Genomic DNA, 21,432 nt, shown 5'->3' with positions numbered 1-21,432 from the left:
CATAATCAAGTTTAATATCAAATGCTTCCATATTCATATACTGCCTTCCGTATTCAACAAAGAAATTGTAAAACTCTTGCAGTTCAAAAGCTTACGCTACGTCTTACGCCTTCCCTATTCAACTTACAGACAAAGTATAACTGATGTGACGCCAGTTTACATTTTCTTTATAACTTGAATATGGAAGGCGGTCTGGCAGAAGCTAGATATTTCACTTCATAACTTTTAGGGCTTTTTTGGGCTAATTTTTATTTGAAAGTGAACTAATCCTTTAACAGTGATGGGACTGTCTGTGTGTGTTCACCCAGAACACCCTATTAACCACATACTCACACACACATCCTATCAACCACATACTCTAGTAACCGCATACGAAGAGCCAAACAACCACTCAGAATCTCCAAACAACACTTTAGCAAACACCCAGAACATCTATCTATTCTGGCCTAACTGACCAAACTGTTTAAAACAAGACTTTAAATTGGCTGTATAAATTTGTCTTTCAAACTTTACAATCCAGTTGTTGTTTTTCTTGATTGCTAACACACAATTCATAACACAATTCAACATTGTTTTAAGCATAAACTAAACTCACTTTATTACATTTTTCAAGACATATTTTACATTTGCATCTTAAGTAAATGTATCTTGATTCAAAGATGTTTAGATGTTTGTATTGGAAAACAGGACAAAAATACTGAGGAAAATATTCATTTTTTCAGTGCATGCAACATTTATTGCCACAACTTTATGAATTTAAGACATTCCGCTCTGATTTAAGAGGTCATAATTTGTGTAAGGGTGAACAAGACTTTTTAAGAGCCACAGAAACCCTGACTGGCCCCCACAACCAGCTCAACTTGTTTGACCAAGACCCTGTCAAAGATTAGTTGTTTGTGTGATTTGTTGTCAAAATATGTTTGGTATGGAGCACAATTATCGACAAGCAGCCTGAAGACAAATAGTATTTGTTGGTGAGTTTCCTAGAGACAAGATGTGAGCATACAGTCCATACAGAAGACCTGGTGTCCTCAATTCCATCTGATGAAAAGCATATTTCATTCTAGATTCTAATCAACAATGCACACTCTTAAAAATAAAGGTTCCAAAAGAGTGTTTTCACAGCACTGCCATAGAAGAACCATTTTTGGTTCCCCAAAAGAACCTTTTAGTGAACAGTTCTCAAAAGAAACATTGAATGGAAAGATTCCATGGAAAGGTTCTTCGTGGAACTATAGATGCCAATTAAGAACCTTTATCTTTAAGAGTGTAGCTGATGTTGTTTTGTAATGCAGAAATGTGATCTGTGCAACAGGCCTATATGCAAACCATGGTGACAACTCGCCACACTTGTTAGACAACATCAAGCATATGTAAATTAAACGACAACATCCAAAAACAGCTGTCCTGTCATATGAGTCAGAGAACTTGTTTGATTACAGTGCTTGGTGTCAAGAGTGGAGGTTGCTATATATCTCAAAAACTAAAGGTTTTATGGTCAAAACTACAATAAGACCTAATTAAGCTATTTATTATATTTATTTAAGTCCGCAGCTTCCATCTGTTCACTAGTTTTTATGTACCTAAAACTTTAAGGTTTGCGTCTATAGAATTTGACTTAAATAAGAGAAATATTCACCACAGTGAAAAGTGTGACAACTAGCCCCTGGCCTATTTATTTGTTATCTTTTACCGCAACTGAGTATCGCGGGCGTGGCCTAACACACGCACACACCTGAGCTCACTTCACGCGCTCCTCAGTGCACGAGACACGTATACGGGGGATTTAATTTACCTTATTTCTTGGTTTGTTTTGTTACTTATTCCATATAATATCCTTTTCTTTTATCTTACGCATACAGTATTTAGGAGTAGCCTATTATTGCGTGGATGACGCAAAATTCATCATAAAATAGACCTACATAACCAGAACACCGTGGTAAGTCCAAAGTCTAAGTATATACTAGTGCTAGTACTGAAGTATTTGTTTCGCTTCGTTGTTGGAACATAAAAAAAAATACAAAACGATATGTACTGTATTTTAGTAGGCTACTTTTATGTTTTAGAGTAGCACAAGTAGGAAATGACGTGAAAACTGCTGTTTTATTGTAAGTATAGTTTTAAACTAGAATGTTTATTTTTTACTTTTCATTTTTTATTTAATCATTTTTTACAACTTTGATTCATTTTAATAAAATTTATTTATCAAGTACCATAATAAATTATGGGTATTCTTTTGTAGATTTTTGTTTTAAAAAAAAAGTCTGAATAATGTCCTGTAATAATACTAGTGACAGCTGTGTTTACAATCTGAGTGATTAAGATAAAACAATCAAATACTTTAAATAACTTTAAATCTTCTTTTCCTCAGTATATGGCTTCATGTCTTTGTCGATACCGCCGTAGGATCCTGTTCTTCTGTTTGCCCTGCATACTGCTGCTCCCAATCTACATTTATGTCTCGATTACTTTGTGCAATATCATGACATATGGCGCACCTGGAGCTCATTCTGTGCAGCCGACACACTTTATGGCCACTGGCCTCAAACTCTCCAGAGATCTGGCTCCCCATCCTGCGAAAACCTTCTGGAGAAGCAAGCTAAACAGTGGAGCGTTTTGGAACATCATGCAGTATGTGATGGATTGCCAGCATAACCCCATCCTAAACCCTCGTCTGGCTGCAAACCCACCTGGTATTTCTTATAAAACAGAAAGGTCCAGAGGAAGCAGGAATAGATGCTCTCCAAATTATAAGATTAACAATACAATGCTGGATTTCTTCACTCTACCATCGCGGATAAAGGATTTTGTGACCACCATGCACTGTCGAAGCTATCCGCTGATCATAGATGCTTTAGGTGTTTGTGATCGGGCACCAACGTTGCTCCTGGCCATCAAAACTCAGACTGCCAATTTTGCGAACAGAGAAGCGATAAGAGAAACTTGGGGGCGTTCAGGAAGGATAAAAAGCCGAGGCGGGCGGCAAAGGCTTGTTCGCAGGGTCTTCCTTCTGGGGAAGTCCAAAGACTTGCATGTTGAAGAGAAATTGCAGTTAGAGAGTGATAAATATGGTGACATCATCCAATGGGAATTCATGGACACATTTTTTAACCTATCCCTGAAGGATGTGCTGTTCTGGGACTGGTTCTCAGGGCGATGCCCACATGCCCGTTTCATTTTCAAAGGTGATGATGATATCTTTGTGAGGACGCCCGCTCTCCTGGACTATCTGCTGGCCGAGGAGGCAAATAGAAGCTTCTCAAATGGATCCAGTAAGCCAAATAAAATGGAGACGTTTGTTGTGGGGGACGTGATAAACAATGCAGTTCCAATACGCTCCAATGGGACTAAGTATTACATTCCGGAGAGCTTCTTTAAAGGGCTGTACCCATCATACCCTGGTGGAGGGGGGGTGGTTTACTCTGGTTCTCTGGCCCATAGGCTTTTGGAGGTGTCGCAAAGGGTTCATCTGTTCCCCATTGATGATGTCTACCTGGGCATGTGTCTTCAGAGACTGGGAGTGTACCCTATCCACCACCCTGCCTTCCTCACCTTTGACTTCCCCAAGGATGAGCCCCAGGAACCCTGTGCGAATCACACAATCCTCATGGTGCACAAGCGTAGTCCGGCTGAGATGTTCCAACTTTGGACCGAAACGTCGACGCCCAGTCCTAAATGCAGAAATGCAACGCTGAGAGTCCAAACTGGAGTTCAGTACATAAGACAGAAGCCAGTTCACAACAGGTTTCTTCTCTCCCCGTTCTCCTTCTTACTGAAAAGTTGAAAACTGATGTTATGGTCTTTTGAATGAACTGCTGTAGTTTTGTATCTTTTTTTATTTTTTCTAAGTCGAGATGAAACAGAAGCAGCGACAGATCTTTTCTTCCATATTGTTTCGTAAAGAGAAGTCTGCATTTTATTGGAAGATCAAGTTGTGTCAAAAAGTAAAATAAAATAAAATAAAATAATTAAACATATGCATCTTTCACATTAAGATCTATAACATGCATTTAAAAATAGATATGAATTCTACTATTCCTTCTAAGTGTTACTGTAAATGTACTACTCTGAGTATTTAAGGTGCAATGTGTAAAATTTGGGAAGATCTATTGACAGAAATGCAAGTGCACAAAATTTCAGTGGTGTATAAAGACCTTACATAATGAACCATTATGTTTTTATTACCTTAGAATGAGCCATTTCAATCTACATCCATGTCAAGTCGTAATTTTGCGCCGGCATGTTTCTACAGCAGCCCTAAATGGACAAACACTCTACAGAGTGTGTTTCATCACTATGTTGTTGTTCTTCTTCGTGTGTTCAATATAGTGACGATGCAAGCTGCTTCTAAAAAAACGAACGATTTCGAAGAAGTAGTAGTTGTTTGGTTTATTAGAAGCAGAGATTGTTCTTTGTTAGAAGTACGAAGAAAAATCATTGCTTGACTGGATAACGTACTCTCTGTTGTCAGAAGACATCTTTGTCTTGTGTCAGCCAGACGGCCACTGTAGCTTATCTATTTTGCTTCGAAAGGAAGGGGTGAGCTGCCGTTGGTTGCAGTTTGCAACCTCACCCCTAGATGCTGCTAAAATGTACACATTACACCTTTAAAAGTGCAATAGGCGATTCTCTACAGAAACATTTTTTGTTATACGGGTTGAAAGTCTCCTCATATCACTATGATAAATGTATTTTTATAAATATGTTGTCTGCGAAAGGCATAGGACCATAAAATGTTCATCCTATCTTTTATATTCGGTCCGAATAAAATAATATAATGTTCTACCTGCCTGTCAACTAATGTTTTTACATACCCTCACACACCCTGTTAGCGCAGACATCATACGTCATCAGCGTGTTTTATGCTATGCAGAGTTTATGTAGACAGACGTTAGTCACGGAGCACCGCAAACAAACAGCAGCCATCTTTTATAGTTCCTACCAAATCAAAATAACGAGCTTATGCTGCGTTCACGCCATAACCACCGTAATTAAGCAATGACAACCCGTGATGTTCTAACCGGAGCTGTTCACATCCTCAAACTAGGAATTATGCATTTCCATGTCAACAGTATCAACACCGAAATTAATCTGCAGCAGTCAGGTACAAGCTCTCTTAAGTTGTTTACGTTCATTATTATTGTAATATTATGTGCTTTAAGACATGAGGTAGTTTAGCGCCGTCTCCTGTGACACTTTCCCGAAAGCAGTTGTTTGTGTGCTTTCATGTATTGTGGAAGAGGCGTGGCTTTGGACGGTGATTTGCAGGAAGGGTTGGATGGGATCGTATAGACCAGAGGGGTATTGCACAAAAGCAAGATAAGGGATTAAGCTGGGATTTTCCAGTTATCCTGGCTGAATTTAGCTCATCTGCATGAAAGTTTATTAAGCTAAATTAAGTTACTATGGAGATTTATTCTTTGTAACCAGGCTAAGATTAATCCTAGTAATTTATCTGTTAGTTCCTCTGTCAATCCTACTAGTCACTCCATGGTCTTCTGTAAATATGTTGCATCATTTTAATTATCCTGCAATAAAATAACAGATATATGTAATTCATCTAAGTATGGCTACTGTTATTTTAATGTTATTATGAAGACTGCTGTTCATATTGCTGTCAGAGGTTTGATGAATACATATTATTGCAGTTTGTTTTGATTTATCCTATCCTTAAAGGATAAGTATGTCACTCTTTCATGTGTACGTGCATTTTATTTGGCATTGGTAGCACATTGGTAGCAGTTTATCTTCCTAAATTCTACTTCATTGGATCAATAACTATGTAGTGTACTGGACATACGTGAGAAAGGTAGGAGACCACAATGTTTTTGGAATTCTTTTTTTTATTATTTTTTATTTTGCTGTCCTTGCTTCGGAGAGAAAAAAATAACAATGATTAATACATTGTTAAAGTCAAGGTTCAGTGTAAATATGAGCCTTTTTTAAATACTCAAATCAGTACAGACAATAAAATATGTCCGCAGACACTATTCACCTAATTTGTAAAAAAAAAAAAAATTCACCAACCAAGTCACTTACCAGCCTGCAAAATGTTCTTGTACTTAATCTTGCCTTGCTGCCAGGTGCTTTTTTTGCCAGACATGTTTATTCAAGGATAGATAGATAAGAGCGAGTAAACGATTAGATAGATAAAAATAGAACACATTATAAAATTATAGATTATAAAATCAATTAGACATAAAACAACCTAAATAAAAATAGATAAGAGTAGATAGATGAGAAATATTAAATAGACAGATAAAATAAATTACAAGGAATTTACAGCATAATTATAGTGTACCTATAAAGTAGGTACATGTAAGTATAGGGGAACAATATGTAAAGTCTTGGGAATAAAGCTGTAACAACCAGGAAAATAACAAATTATTTATACTGTAAGTATTTTAGAACAAAGGGGTAATTATACTATTATGATAGACAACAATCTTATGTTTGGGAGCAATTTAGTGAGAAAGTGCACTGATTAAGTTGTTTCAAGGCAAGTAGAAAGAACTATTGCAATCGTTTTTAATACATGGGGAAATATACTTTTGTTTCATGTAGTTACAGGGTAAATATGACATTGCGGGCTGAAAATTAAAGTAGTGCTTTTACAATTTGAGGAAATGACGGTCTATCATTAATAAGTAACTATGCAGGAAGTAATGCAGGACTAATGAGTTGTACATAAACACTTCTACTTCTATAAACTAATATAGAAACAAGCTTAACTAATCAGTAAGTAGTATCACATTTAGTAGATAGTTGCTTATTAGCTAATCAATAATTACCTAATGAGATTAGCAGCATTAATAACTATTAACTAACAGACAAATTGTAAAGAACATTATCGTGTGTCTGAGATGTAATCAGTCATCATTTTGACATCTTTTTCACTTTAAAATAATGGTCCTGATCACTAGTTGTTCCTGCAATAGTGACTTGGTAACACTTGTGTAATTAATGATACATTTTATTACCAATGTTGAGAGTAAAAAAGACAATTGCTCACATCTCAGACACTTTAATGTTGTGATTAGTAATTAATTAGTAATTCTTTATAATTTGTCATAGTTACCTATTAGTTCTTAATGATGCAAATCTCATTCTCTAATTTTTGTTTAGCTAATAAGGAACTATCTTAGTCCTAAATTTGATATTACTTACTGATTAGTTAAAGGGTTAGTGAAAATAATGTCATTTATTACTCACCCTCATGTCATTCCACACACCTTCATTCATCTTCGGAACACAAATTAAGATATTTTTGATTAAATCCGATGGGTCAGTGAAGCCTGCATAGGGAGCAATGACACTTCCTCTCTCAAGATCCATTAAGGTAATAAATGACAGAATTTTCATTTTTGGGTGAACTAACCATTTAAGTATCTTTTTGGCTACTTTATAGTTGTACTGAGTAACAAAGATATACTAGCAACTTTTACTCTCTACTTGACTACATTTTTCAGAAAGTAAATGTATTTTTTAGTCCAGTACATTTGCGATGAGTAACGCAGTTACACATTACATTTTGCATGGCACCTAACTTTTTCTGCAGCAGTTTGTTTCTGATATAAAGAAGTGATATCGCCATCTATAGGGCATTGAAGGTACTATATCTTGTGCGTTTTGCCATAACTCACCCAAACTTGTCATATTGCCTCTATATTGATGAGAACTTTTTGATGGATATTAGTTCACGTATGGCCTTTTTGTGCACTTGAGCTTAACTGAGACTTGAGAGTTTACAGACGTTTAAAAGGTTGTTGTGTCGACCTGTTCAAAATAAACTTGATTTCTCATCTTACAAATCTATTGTTTCTTATTTTCACTGGCATGTCTCTCAGGTGTTGAGGACAAGAGCATCTTTGAGCACATTCAGTATGAGTAAAATACTTAAGTATTGTTAAAATCAGATATTGTATATAGTTGTATAAAATCAGTCATATTGTAATTAGTTACTTGTAACTTGTAGTGGAGTCATTTTCGATATTAGGTATCAGTACTTTTATTCAAAAATGGTTTTCAAGTACTTTTTACACCTTGTGCAACGGACTAAGCCAGGATGTGCTGATTAAACTAGGTCAAGCTAAGCTTTTTCTGTTATCCTGGCTTTCTTAATTCTACTTTTGCGCAATACCCCTAACACATTCCTGGAGCCTCCCCAACACTGCATGTTTTCCATGTCTCCTTAATCAAACACACCTGATTCAGATCATCAGCTCATTAGTCGAGACTCCAAGACCTGAAATGGGTGTGTCAGAAAAAGGAGACATGGGGAGGATCCAGGAATTTGTTTGGGACCCCCTGGTGTAGACAAATTCGACGTCAGTTATGTCACTGTGTGCGCATAGTGGTGGCAGAAAAAAAGCGGTAACAAGTGGAGGAAAATGGGCAAAATCCACAGAAGAGAAAAATGTTTTGTTGTGCCTTTGGATGTCAGAATCAGTATGTAAAAAATAGTCATTTTTATTGAATAGCGTCGTTGAAGACGCCCTTTGAAGCTAAACGGAGATGTTTATGTTGCAAGTCACAAACCTGCAATGATTAGTCAACTATTAAAGCATGAACTTGATGTAAACAGTGAGTCTACATAATATTCACATATGCAGTTCATAGGGGACATACATAGCAGTAACAGCATGAAATAGTATTTAAACCCATCACATTTTACATAGATAACTTTTGAACCTAGACTAACATTTTTTTTTTTTTTTTTTTCCGCAAGACTTTGTTTTTTCTTGCATTTGCGTGTTTATATCTCCCAGTTCAGACTTTATAACACGCAATTGTGAGTTTATATCACAATTCTGGAGTGGAAAAAAAAGTCTGAATTGCTGGATATAAAGAAAAAAAGACAGAATAATGACTATATCTCACAATTCTGTTTTTCCTTCTAAGAATTAACTTTTTTTTTATTCTTTTATTCCATGGTTTCCACAGACTGCTACTGCAGAACTGTCATTTTCTGCCCCCTAGGCTCTGCTCACAAAAATCACTGTTTGCAAACACAAAATAGGTCTATGCTTTCAGTGTTAGCAGGCTAACGTTGGCATTTTCCAGATCACCTACTGCACCTTTAAACTATTTTTATAAGGATAAAATTGTGGGCAAAACAACAAGCATACAAAACAAAGTTTATTACAAAACCTTATTTACAAGAATTATGATACATAATCTGTTTCCTTTTAATGAAACAAATGACTTTTAGATTGGGAATACATTGAACTAAACCAGAAACACCATCTGAAAGCCATTAGAGAGAAATGATTCAGCTCTGAAAATCTCAGGCGTTGTGTTTTTTAACCCAATTAAGGTTAATTATCATAGAAAACTGCTCTTGGTCATGCTGTAGTGTAAGCATCATCCAGTATCATTTGTAGTTTGCTTGTTTTATGCTTTTCCTTCATCTTTTTCCTTCTCCTCCTCCTCATCATCATCCTCTTCATCAGTCTCTTCCTCACTCTCACTATAGAGAACAGTGGCACGGTTGGTGTTCACAAAAAGATCGCTGTCGTCATCCTCCGAGTCGCTGTCATCCTCCTCCTCGTTTTTTCTTTCACTTCTTTCTTTCGGTGTTCCCTCGTTCCTCTCACTGGATGTGTGATCCTCCTGGAATCCTTCTGGCCTGTGTGAAATGTGAAAATTATGTTTATTAATTATGTTATCTGAACACATGATAATGGGAATTACTGTTGTCTAGGACTAATGCACATATAAACATTATAGACAAACATAATGCAACTGCTATATGCATACACACACACATTATAATATATTTATATGTGTATATGATGATTTTTAACTCCAACCGTTGCAGTCTGTCAGTCGTATAATGCATGTCAATGGGAACTTCGTCTATAAGAGTCAAAAAACATGCACAGACAAATCCAAATTAAACCCTGCGGTTCGTGACGACACATTGATGTCCTAAGACACAAAACGATCGGTTTGTACGAGAAACCGAACAGTATTTATATAATTTTTTACCTCTAATACACCATTATGTCCCACTGCCTTGAGCATCCAGTTGGGGAAGTCTGAACGCACTTTGATGGCGGAAGTGATCTCTCACACACCGGATGCTCAAGGCAGTTGGACATAGTGGTGTATTAGAGGTAAAAAATTATATAAATACTGTTCGGTTTCGTTTCGTGTCTTAGGACATCAATGTGTCGTCACGAGCCACAGGGTTTAATTTGGATTTGTCTGTGCATGTTTTTTTTTTTACTCTTATAGACGAAGTTCCCATTGACATGCATTATAAGACTGACAGACGGCAACCGTTGGAGTTAAAAATCATCATTTGTGTTCTACTGAAGAAACATAGTCACCTACATATTGGATGCCCTGGGGGAAAGCAGATAAACATCAAATTTTCATTTTTGGGTGAACAATCCCTTTAAGCCAAAAGTAATCTAAAAGTAATCAAAAAATAGTCAGAATACATTACCTTAAATGAGTAATCTAGATTACATTACTAACTACAATTTTTGTAATGTAATTTGGAAACCGTAACAGACTACAATTTGTAACTAATTTACCCATCATAAGTGTAGTTGCATTATGTTTGTCTATAATGTTTATTTATATCTAAAATTATGAAATATAAATTAAGTGATATGGTATATAATATAGTAATAATAATATATAAAAGTTATTATATAGTTATTCAATTAAAATGGTAAAAAAAAAAAAAAAGACACAATGGCCTTACCAGACACCAAGTTTCCTCAAGTTCTGAATATGGTCCCTGTAAAGTATGAAGCTTATTTCTCCTTTCACCTTTCCTCCTTCTTTAATAGGATCAACAATGACAAAGTCTCCTAAAAAAGAGACAGATAGTGAAAACATTTTAGTGAAAAATAGAGTTGTTGTATTATATATATATATATATTATATATATATATATATATATATATATATATATATATATATATATATATATATATATATATATATATATATAGAAAGGCAGAACAAACTAACCTCGTTTGATCCAGAGGTTCTTGCGGAACTTAGTAGGCATACTGACGAGGAAGCGCTCGCCACTGCCGGTCACAGCTTCATGGAGGTTATTGCCATTACTTCCCAAGACCTGTGATGAGGAGGAGGTGTGGAATTATTACAAACATGGTATAATCAGAATATTGAGCTCTCAAAGCCGTGCAGATCCAAAAGCTACAGCAAATGTACCCTCATGATATGCTGGTCTTCAGTGGGTGTGACACAGTCCTCCAGAACTTCTTTGACTACGTGTTTGCGTTTGGTTGCCTTTGACATGGTGGATATAAACCTCTGAAAAACGTGTCACCTGAAAAAAAAAATTTATTTATTAAATTTTTTAGTTTTTGTTTGAGAAATGGAGTTAAGAGACGTGCATGTGAGCTGTCAAGAATGAACAAAGTAAGTTAGGACTTTATCAAATAAATTAAATGATCACCTTAGCTTAGGCTAACTCAGTTACAGAGTGTGTGCCTTTGCAATGCATCCTCATACATGCTACAACATATATAACAACTGGAAACCAGTGGACACTTTATCATAATCATCACAACATATAATAGATTATGTATACAAAAAGCAAATCGTTTCACATGACTACGTAGGACAACTGTTTATTAACGCATGCTGTAGAAACATGTGGCCTTCATGCTGTGTTGAAAAATAAATACCTTTAATGTCTAGGTTTATTTACATTGTTAAAGCTCACATTTACATTATCACTTACCTAGAAACTGTATATGAACCTGTGGTTGTATTCTGAGTTTATTTACTAATGGCATTGAGATTAATTGAAAGCGTTTACTCGAATCTTCTGTAGAGAAGTGTGAAGTGAAACGCAGAAGATGAGACAGGATTTGAATATTTCAAAATAAAAGCCACACAGGGTGAGATGATCATAGACATAATAAATACATATTATGTTTTTGTATGTCTATGGAGGGGGTGATAATAAACAGGAAAGAAATCACAGGCGCAATTTGTATGAAACGTCCTGTAAAATATTTGAAAATTATTTAGTCAAAACCATGTATTTTTGTAATAATAATAATAATAATTATTATTATTATTATTATTATTAATAATATTAATAATAATTATTATTATATAGGATATCATTCGCCGGTTCCTGTGAAACTTTTATTTTGAAATATTAGTTTCACGGTTCACATTATAAAAATCAGGCTGATAAAATACGTTAAAATATGAGCAGAGTTCAGGTTTGTTTGTTATAGATAGCAAACTCGCATTTGGATGTAGTGAACATTAATAATAAATATGTGGAGATTGAAAACCGTCCATCATAAAGCAAGTGGATCTGCGAGTGATTTGGAGGAGTTTAAACGCAAGAGAAGAGAGTTTGAGAAAGGTGTGTTTGTGTGTTTTACTATTTCTGGCTGGGCCTCTGTATTATTTTAACCCTGTCATGCCTTTATCGGCTTTATATGTAGTTTTATATTGTTTTAATGTTGGCAATAATATATACATATATACACTTTCATCTATCCACAGGTCTTAGACAGGCACGGAGAGACAGGCAGCTCATCAGTAAGAGACTCCTGCAGAATGTGGGTGAGGAAGACTCCATGGAGACTGGCTCCACCCCTCTGACACCTGAACAGGTGAGTCTCCAGAGTGAAATTCTCGTTTATTTCTTTACTGTATGTATTGCATGAATGAAAGAGGAAGGCATCTCTTCCTCAGCATACTATAAATATTGTTTATATGTCACATAAAGCATATAGCTTGTGTGTTGTATGTGCACCATTAGGTCAGAGAGATGATACGTGGAGTCCAGACTGGGGGTGAGGAGAAAGCAGTTCGTCTTGCATCTCTAAGAAAAGCACTAAGAAACCCTGAGACTCAACTCACTTTCATTAAGTATGACCTCAAAACCAACACAGAGCTTACATTATCTTATTATAGCAGGCCTACAAATATAATATATATTAAAAAAAATTGGATAGCCATGAGGCATATATACTGTACTTATTAATGCAGTGCCTCTGTTTTTCTTCAGATCAGAGAACAGCATGCACATGTTGATCGGGCAGCTCAGTGCTCATAATGCCCAGTGTCAGCTGGAAGCGGCACGCTGTCTCCATGAGCTGTCTCAGTCTAATCATCCCAGTGTTGGTCAGGCCTGTCTGCCTGCCGGCCCTTACCTCCTCACCTACCTCTCCGGCCAGAGCACCAAGCTAACGGTCAGTGAGTTACTAGTGTGTAAAGTCAGTGTCAGAGGGATTCAATCCTTATGAATTTGTCTCCTTTGTCATTTCCTTTAGGAACTCTGTTTATACACTCTGGGAAATCTGTGTCCTGACAGCGCTGTGGTTAGAGAGAAGCTTCTAGCTCAGGGAATAGTTTCTGCACTGGCAAACTGTATTCACGTAAGCTCGTTTGGGTTACTAATATTAAACCATCACTTCTGTGCCTGTTAACTCTTCATATATGCTGATAATGGTGCATTCTTGTATGAATAACACAAAAACATTTCTGCATCAAAATCAATGCATGATGAAAGTTAAGATTTTAGGACAATTTTAATGTCCAGAGACTTGTGTGGATTTATTGTTCTCATTATTTCCAATAGTGATTTTCACTACTGATATAGATTCATATTTTACTTTTTTATTCCTCATATTACAGCAATGAGAAATTTGGGGTAAAATATGCAAAATTGTCAAGTAATAGCCAAAAAATAATTAAATAAATATAAAATAATAAAATTGCAATGTCACAATGCAACTTCTATATATGTGTGTGTGTGAAATGTATTTGTAAAATTTATTTGAATATAATCTAATTTATTTACTGTTTAAGCAAAATGTCATTTAAATTTAATTTTGAATTTGGGGTGAAATGTGACTGGGTCATTTCTCTGTTCTAGAATCAGAGGTATAATCTGGCGGTGGTGGAGGCGGTTGGCTTCACTTTGTCTCAGCTGCTACAAGCGAAAGACGCAACTGAAAAAATCATACCGTAAGTGACCAGAGCTTGTTACGTTAGTACAACCCCTGTTAAAAGTGATGTAATCCCCACACTTAGAGGATGTTCACCTAGCTTTTTTACTTTATAGCAAATAAACAAATCACAAACATGACAAAAAAAAGAAGTTTTGTTCAATACAGTAGCTTAGGATTTTGGCTTCAGTTTAGGGCTGTCAAACGATTAATCGCGATTAGTCGCATACAAACCAAAAGTTTAAGTTTGCCTAATATATGTGGGTGTACTGTGTGTAATTATTATGTACATATAAATACAAACACATTCATGTATATATTTGAGAAATATTTACAAGTATATGTATTTATTTATATTTTTATATCATTTATATTATATATAAATACAAATATTTTGTACATATTTCTCTAAAATATATACATTAACATGTGTATTTATATATGCATATTAATTACACACAGTATGGAATCACTCAATGTTGTGGGAAAAATGTAATCATCTTTTAATTTGCAATTCTAAAACAAATACTGGGACAAGTCTAAAAATGCTAATTAGTCCACAGCTAAAAGAAAATTCATAAAAGTCAGAGGATGAACGAGACAGTACTAATTCTGTTGTTTTTGTTTTATATATATATATATATATATATATATATATATATATATATATATATATATATATATATATATATATAGCTATGGAAAAAATTAAGAGACCACTTAACATTGATTTCTGAACTTGGAGTGGTCTATTAATTTTTTCCATAGCTAAATTATATGATGCTATATTATATTATATTATATTATATTATATTATATTATATTATATTATATTATATTATATTATATTATATTATATTATATTATATTATATTATATTATATTATTTTTTTTATTTTATTTATTTTTTATGATTCCATTTTTTTTGCTTCCTTTTTTTTTCCTTTGCTTGATCTGGCCAGAACAAATTTTTTATTTTTTTTTTGTCTCATTTTTGTTTTTTATTTGGTATAAAGGAAAAAATCTGGAGATTCCATAATTTTTGCCAGGGGTTGTATGCGCAACAAATGAACTGAGGTCTTGGAAAACTGAAATTGCTACAGTTTACTGTAAATTGTTGACATCAATGACCAATATGATGTTTGTCTCTATGTCACCAATCTCTCTGTTCATTTTTCAGAGCGGTCATGGCTTCAGAAATAGTCCCTCATGTGATCTCAGCATTGACTCCAGATCCTGAGTTTGGTTTTGGGCCGGCGATCGAGTGTATGTGGTGTTTGCACTATTTAGTCAGCAGGTGTGACCTTTTCTTCTTTCATACCAACTTTTTACTCAACAAAGACAGAATAATGAAGAATTGTTCTAAACCTGTTTAGTGCCAGTTTTGCCAGATAACATCTGTTCTGGAACAAAAAGTGACTAGTGGGAAAAATACATGACATGATTTTGTGGTTTGCTTGCAGTAATTTGGATAACTCAATGCTAATTGCACAAGGTGCCCTCTCACAGTGCAGTGCTGTTTTGATAACACTAGGAGGCGCTGTTGCTCAAGGAAACCTTGAGGGTGGAATAGAGTTAGTAAGTCATCACAGCAAAATATTTATTACCCACATCACGTACATATTGCACATCTGTTTTAGAATGAGTCATTTTAAATTGACATGTTCACTGAATAGAAACCGTTCCTATATTAATATATAATCCAGTTATCATCAATGCTTTTATAATGAATTTTTACTGATTAAATTAGTTTATGAATATAATGAAGCATAATGGAGTTGTGGTATAGATGCTGATGCAATGTCCTAGTTGAGCTTTCATACAATAATATTTGACCTTCAGCTCTCAAACAGATCAAATTGCCCAGTTTATCAGCAATATGATCATGTGGTTCCTGATGATTCTCTCATCCTCTGAAAAACTCATAGAAATCATACTGCTTTTCTCTAGACCCTGACTTTTGTTTGTGCTGTGCAGCTCATTTGGCCTCTTCTGCGTTGTCTTGGTAACCTGCTGGTCAGTGAAGGTGATGTAATGCCAGAGGACACTCGTCTCCTCGCCGCGCTGTGTCTTTTCAGTCAGGCTTACCTTCACCTTCATCCTGCGCTGTCCAGAGAGAGCCTGTGGGCGCTCAACAACCTCACCGGTGAGCAGGACATTAGCATGCATTTGTTTAAAATGAATTCCAGCCCAATTAACTCGGCATTTAAAGCTCAAACTAAAATGAACTTGAAAATACCCTTCTGACAGTTATGACTGTGATGTACCATTTTGTTTAATTTTTTTTCAGCTGGATCAAGAGGGTTCTGCTCTGGCCTGCTGCTCCTTAATATGGTTCCCATATTAATCCAATTTCTGTCTTTTTCAAAAGGAATTAACTCAATGGTGAGGAACAGACATGCATTTATACATTATGCTAACATACACTACTAGTCAAAAGTTTGGAAACATTACTATTTTTAATGTTATTGAACAAAGTCTCTTATGCTCAATAAGGCTGCATTTATTTCATAATAAATACAGAAAAAACAAAAATATTGTGAAATATTATTACAATTTAAAATAATGGTTTTCTATTTTAATATATTTTAAAATATATTTTATTTCTGTGATGCAAAGCTGAATTTTCAGCATCATTACTCCAGTCTTCAGTGTCACATGATCACATGAGAAATCATTGTAATATGCTGATTTATTATCAATGTTGGAAACTTAATATTATTTTATAACCTGTGATACTTTTTCAGGATTCTTTGATGAATAAAAAGTTTTTAAAAAATCTGCATTTATTTAAAATCGAAATATTTTGTAACAACATAGACTACCGTTCAAAAGTTTTGGGTCAGTAACTTTTTTTTCTTTATTTTTTTTTTTGAAAGAAATTAATACTTTTATTCAGCACGGATGTGTTAAATTGATAAAAAGTGATAGTAAAGATTTATATTGTTAGAAAAGATTTATATTTTGAATAAATGCTGTTCTTTTTATCCTTTTATCCATCAATGAATCCTGAAAAAGTATCACGGGTTCCAAAAACATATTAAGAAATACAACTGTTTTCAACTTTGATAATAACTGAGTATCAAATCAGCATATTAGAATGATTTCTGAAGGATCATGTGACACTGAAGACTGGAGTAATGATGCTGAAAATTCAGCTTTGATCACAGGAATAAATTATATTTTAAAGTATATTAAAATAGAAAACCTTTTTTCTGTATTTATTATGAAATAAATGCAGCCTTAATGAGCATAAGAGACTTTGTTCCAAAACCAATAAAAATAGTAATGTTTCCAAACTTTTGACTGTGTGTTTGTGTAAAATTTATTAGGACTGTCAAGCGATTTATTATTTTCAATCTAATTACGTAATATGGTGATTTAATTAATCAAATTAATCACAAATTGTCTGAGAAATTACCCCCAAAAGATCATTTAAAGTTATTATTGTGTTAAATAAGAAAAGCATCAAATAGACATTACAAAAAGTGGCTTTAGAAAGAATGTGTTTCCAACATTTACATTTTTCCAACGTTTTATGTGAATTTGACACAGAATTTTCATTTTGGGGTAAATTATACCTTTAATGGCTTTTTTTATTAATATGGAAATATGAAATATTTTTTTAATGGAATGATACTCTAAATAAGAGACTAAAACTGCCAGTAGGTGGCAGTAAATGTCATAATGAGTAAGTCATTCATTCATTCGTTTCATTCAAATAGCTGATTCTTTCAGGAATGAAGTAAATGGGCCATTGAATCAGTGGCTCACCGATTGATTTGCTCAAAACGCAGATTCATTCAGAAATGAAGCACTGATGTGTGTTGTTCGGAGACGCACAACAGTTCTGTTCTGGCTTTATAGGTAATATTTTCATTGGCAAAAATGTGCAAAAACGGACAATACTGTCTTAAATATAACACGATATTAACTTCTTATTTATCGAACTGTTGTACCAAATCAATATCACATTTGGACTTGTGCTAAAAAAACAGCATTTGTGTGATATTGCACTCATTACTTGTGTGATATAACTATCATATTATATAAAAACTCATACAAGGACATTTTTGCCCTGATATCTTGAATTTTAGGACCATTCCAGCTGCATTCTATAGGCTCAAGTTATTTTTTGTTTTTAAAAAGATTTATCTCCCTGCTGCTGTAGTTATACCATACTCATATTCACAAAAACAGGTACATTTTGATAACATAAACGCCTAACATTCTTACAATTTAATGTTTGTACAAGGCACTGAGAGTTCTGGGTAACATCGCCCATCATGGCACAGAATACTGTGTTCGTTTGACACAAGCAGGGCTGCTCACTGCCCTCTGTGCCACACTCAAGATGGCCGAGCCGGAGGTGGTCACGCTGAGCCTGGAAGTGCTGTACATGCTGATATCCAGCAGCCCACAGGTGAATGAGATACTATTGTAGTTTTATTAAAGGTACACTATGTAACTTTTGGCGATTTAAAATGCAAAACTACATGAATTTTGCAGAAGAACATTGTTTTGGTTGTGCTTGGGCTCTGTGATACTGTGCAGATGAATATGACCCTTCTCATTAGATAATGCTCTAACTCTGTTATAGAGCTACATATCTCCTCAAGAAAATACCTTACTCACCTGTTATGTAACAAAAACACCATCATCTTCATGTTGCGTTTACAACATTTCAAATCCCTCTGTTCTCACCATCTCTGAAAAGCCAAGCCAATGTTGATTCTGGTTTTATTACGAGCTCTGTCGCGATCTCTTTTTGCCAGCTGACTCTCCTCTGTTTGGCTTTTTTTTTTTCAAATGGATGATTCTCCAGAGGTTGGAGATTTAGCTGCCCCGTGTCCATCTTTCTCGCTTGTTGTGACAACTAACCTATGCAACTCCACACCATACACCCATCAAAGTAGCCGCAGCAACTTTTACAATTATGACGAGACCCACAGGCGAGTGACGTGTACGCAGCTTTTCACGAAAACCATACTGACAGAATTAAAATATAAATGCTTCTAATGGACTTACCATAACATGTTTTGGAAGAAGGATTGGTGATGTATTGACTATTTTAAATGTATTAATTTTGAACAAAAAAAGTTACATAGTGTACCTTTTAATATTTTGAATTTGTTTTAGAATTTATATACTGTTTTCATTTAACACTTTTAATAATTTTGTTGGGTTTTTTTAGTTTTTTTTTTTTTAGTTCCTCAACGTAAACTAAATGAAAAGTATTGCCTGGGGAACTAGCTTCTTTTTTTTTTTTTCAGTTAACTTTTATTTTATTTACATTCAATTATTATTTTTTAATGGATTTAGTTAAATTGAATTACTCTGCACTTAAAATCCCTGTACGTTTATCTATGTATGAAGCTTCATGACAGGCTTATTTAGAATCACTTGACAAGCTAATTTAACTGAAGTCCTCCCTCTTGTAACAGCTGATTGAAGAGTTTACGAGGTTAAATGGTGTTCCTCTGCTGGAAGCTATTCAGTATAACAGTGAAGAAGAGCCCCGTGTCAAAGCTGCCTACATTCTCGATCATCACTTCCCGTCTTTCTCTGAGGTCAATACTGCATTTACCTTTTCATATTTATGGACATATGTTAGGAATCACTATTATTAATACTCTCATTCCTTCTTTTTTTTTCTCTTTTTTTAAAGGTGGAGAGCCTTTCATCATAACACCATTGACAGAATTGCAAAGATTTTTTTCCCCTTTCATTTTTCTTTAAACCAAACATACATTTCATCAAGATGGACACTTAGTTATGCATTCTGGCTTTATCAGGTGTGTAGCAAATAAATGGCTTTTTTTGCTGCTTATGTGAAACATGTTGTTTTTTTTTTTGTTTTTTTTTACTTATCTGACTGAGCCATGGATGCAACAATGGTTCAATGATCTTATAAGTGTAGTGCAGTGTTAATTTCGTTGACGAATAATTTTTGTCATAATTTTCGTCAATGACATTTTTTCACAGACGAAAAGGAGACGATGGATGACTAAATAAAAATGTTTTGAATGACTGAAACTATGACTAAAATCCACTCTTATTTTTGTCAACGAATAAAAACTAGCCGAAAACGATAAGAGAGGGACGATTTGGGAAGACTGCTGTCCTGTGTGGAAGATGAGCACATTTGAAGTGTAATGCGCTGATCTAACCGCGGGAAACGCTGTGCTGTTGCGCGCTCTACTGGCTCACGCAGCAGCACTTCAGTCAATGAATAGCGCACATTTATGCCAAGTGATTGTCATAATTCATCAACATTAGCTTATAAGCAATGTTTACTACACAATGTTTATATGGTAATATGTTTTAAACGGTTGTAAGAATGCATATTTTATCTCCCTCATCTGAACTTAAAGGAGCAGCTTGCTACAGTGCAGACTGCAGATATTTCAGAATAAGAGTCACGGTGTATGCGGGATGGTTTATAATTATTATTTCTGGTCATTATTGTTATTTTGTTTACAGAACACATTGTATTTATCTTAATTTAATTTATGTTTAATTCATAGTAAACTACTGTATCTTCTGTCACAGGAAGGAAAGACTAATAACATTATTTTACAAGTATAAGGGGGTATTATAGTTAACCTAAAAAAATTATAGTATGATAATTAAACCTAAAACCATAAAATCTTCATTACTTGAAATAAACGTTAACTGAAGTAAACTTATAAATTACAATGAAAGCAGAAAAACTTCCTTTTTTTTTTTTTTTTTTTTTTTTACAAAAACTATAATAGTACCTCAATGATAAGTGTGTCAATCCCTGACAAGTACTGAATTGAGCTCTCTTTCATGTCTTTTTGCACTTTAACGGTCAAAAAAACATTTTGGCAAATAAAGTACAGTTGGTTGTCTTAAGTGAACATTAACAGTTAACAGAGATTATCAGATGTATATCAGTGTATTGGATCTGTGTTTTGTTAGAGAAATGCTTACTTAATGCATTACAATTTATAGGCATAGTTCATCCAAAAATGAAAATTTGATGTTTATCTGCTTACCCCCAGTGCATCCAAGATGTAGGTGACTTTTTTTCTTCAGTCGAACGCAAATTATGATTTTTAACTGCAACCGCTGCCGTCTGTCAGTCAAATAATAGCAGTGATTGGGAACATGAAAAATAAGAGTCAAAAAAACTTCCATAGACAAATCCAAATGAAACCCTGCGGCTCGTGACGGCACATTAATGTCCTAAGACACGAAACGATCGGTTTGTGCGAGAAGCCGAACAGTATTTATATAATTTTTTACCTCTAATACACCACTATGTCCAACTTCGTTCAACTTCCGGCTAGTGAGGTCTGATCGCGCTCTGACAACGGAAGTGATGTCTCGCGCTCATTGAAGTATATGGGCGAGAGATCACTTCCGTCATCACAACGCGTTTTTTGACCTCACTAACCGGAAGTTGAACGAAGTTGGACATAGTGGTGTATTAGAGGTA

General features: G+C 34.7%; 2 protein-coding genes across 7 annotated transcripts; one reads left to right on the top strand and one right to left on the bottom strand.

Annotated features, from left to right (window-relative positions):
- Positions 1-1,766: 1,766 nt before the first annotated feature.
- On the top strand, positions 1,767-19,994 carry LOC137020134 (transmembrane and coiled-coil domain-containing protein 6-like). 6 transcript variants are annotated; one of them, XM_067385628.1, is made up of 13 exons: positions 3,619-3,744; positions 12,517-12,626; positions 12,776-12,885; positions 13,025-13,208; positions 13,290-13,394; positions 13,895-13,986; positions 15,148-15,264; positions 15,431-15,545; positions 15,945-16,113; positions 16,258-16,352; positions 18,223-18,390; positions 19,412-19,537; positions 19,636-19,994. In XM_067385628.1, exons 2-13 carry the CDS (start codon positions 12,591-12,593, stop codon positions 19,654-19,656), a joined length of 1,338 nt encoding a protein of 445 aa, XP_067241729.1. In that variant the 5' UTR covers positions 3,619-3,744; positions 12,517-12,590; the 3' UTR covers positions 19,657-19,994. The 6 variants fall into 6 exon arrangements, with proteins under 6 accessions (XP_067241649.1, XP_067241911.1, XP_067241572.1 ...); XM_067385719.1 differs by lacking the exon at positions 3,619-3,744 and adding an exon at positions 11,300-11,406; XM_067385394.1 differs by lacking the exon at positions 3,619-3,744 and adding an exon at positions 12,180-12,373.
- Positions 9,109-11,861, bottom strand: eif1ad (eukaryotic translation initiation factor 1A domain containing). The gene is made up of 5 exons (XM_067385945.1): positions 11,732-11,861; positions 11,197-11,314; positions 10,990-11,098; positions 10,718-10,826; positions 9,109-9,628 (listed from the first exon to the last, which is right to left on the bottom strand). The coding sequence occupies exons 2-5, from the start codon at positions 11,281-11,283 to the stop codon at positions 9,394-9,396; spliced, it is 540 nt and encodes a 179-aa protein (XP_067242046.1). The 5' UTR covers positions 11,284-11,314; positions 11,732-11,861; the 3' UTR covers positions 9,109-9,393.
- Positions 19,995-21,432: the final 1,438 nt, after the last annotated feature.

This window comes from Chanodichthys erythropterus, chromosome 1 (genome assembly GCF_024489055.1).
Source record: "Chanodichthys erythropterus isolate Z2021 chromosome 1, ASM2448905v1, whole genome shotgun sequence".
Classification (NCBI taxonomy): Eukaryota; Metazoa; Chordata; class Actinopteri; order Cypriniformes; family Xenocyprididae; genus Chanodichthys; species Chanodichthys erythropterus.
The sequence above is the reverse complement of the archived record's forward strand: the minus strand, read 5'-3'. Positions and strand labels throughout refer to the sequence as shown.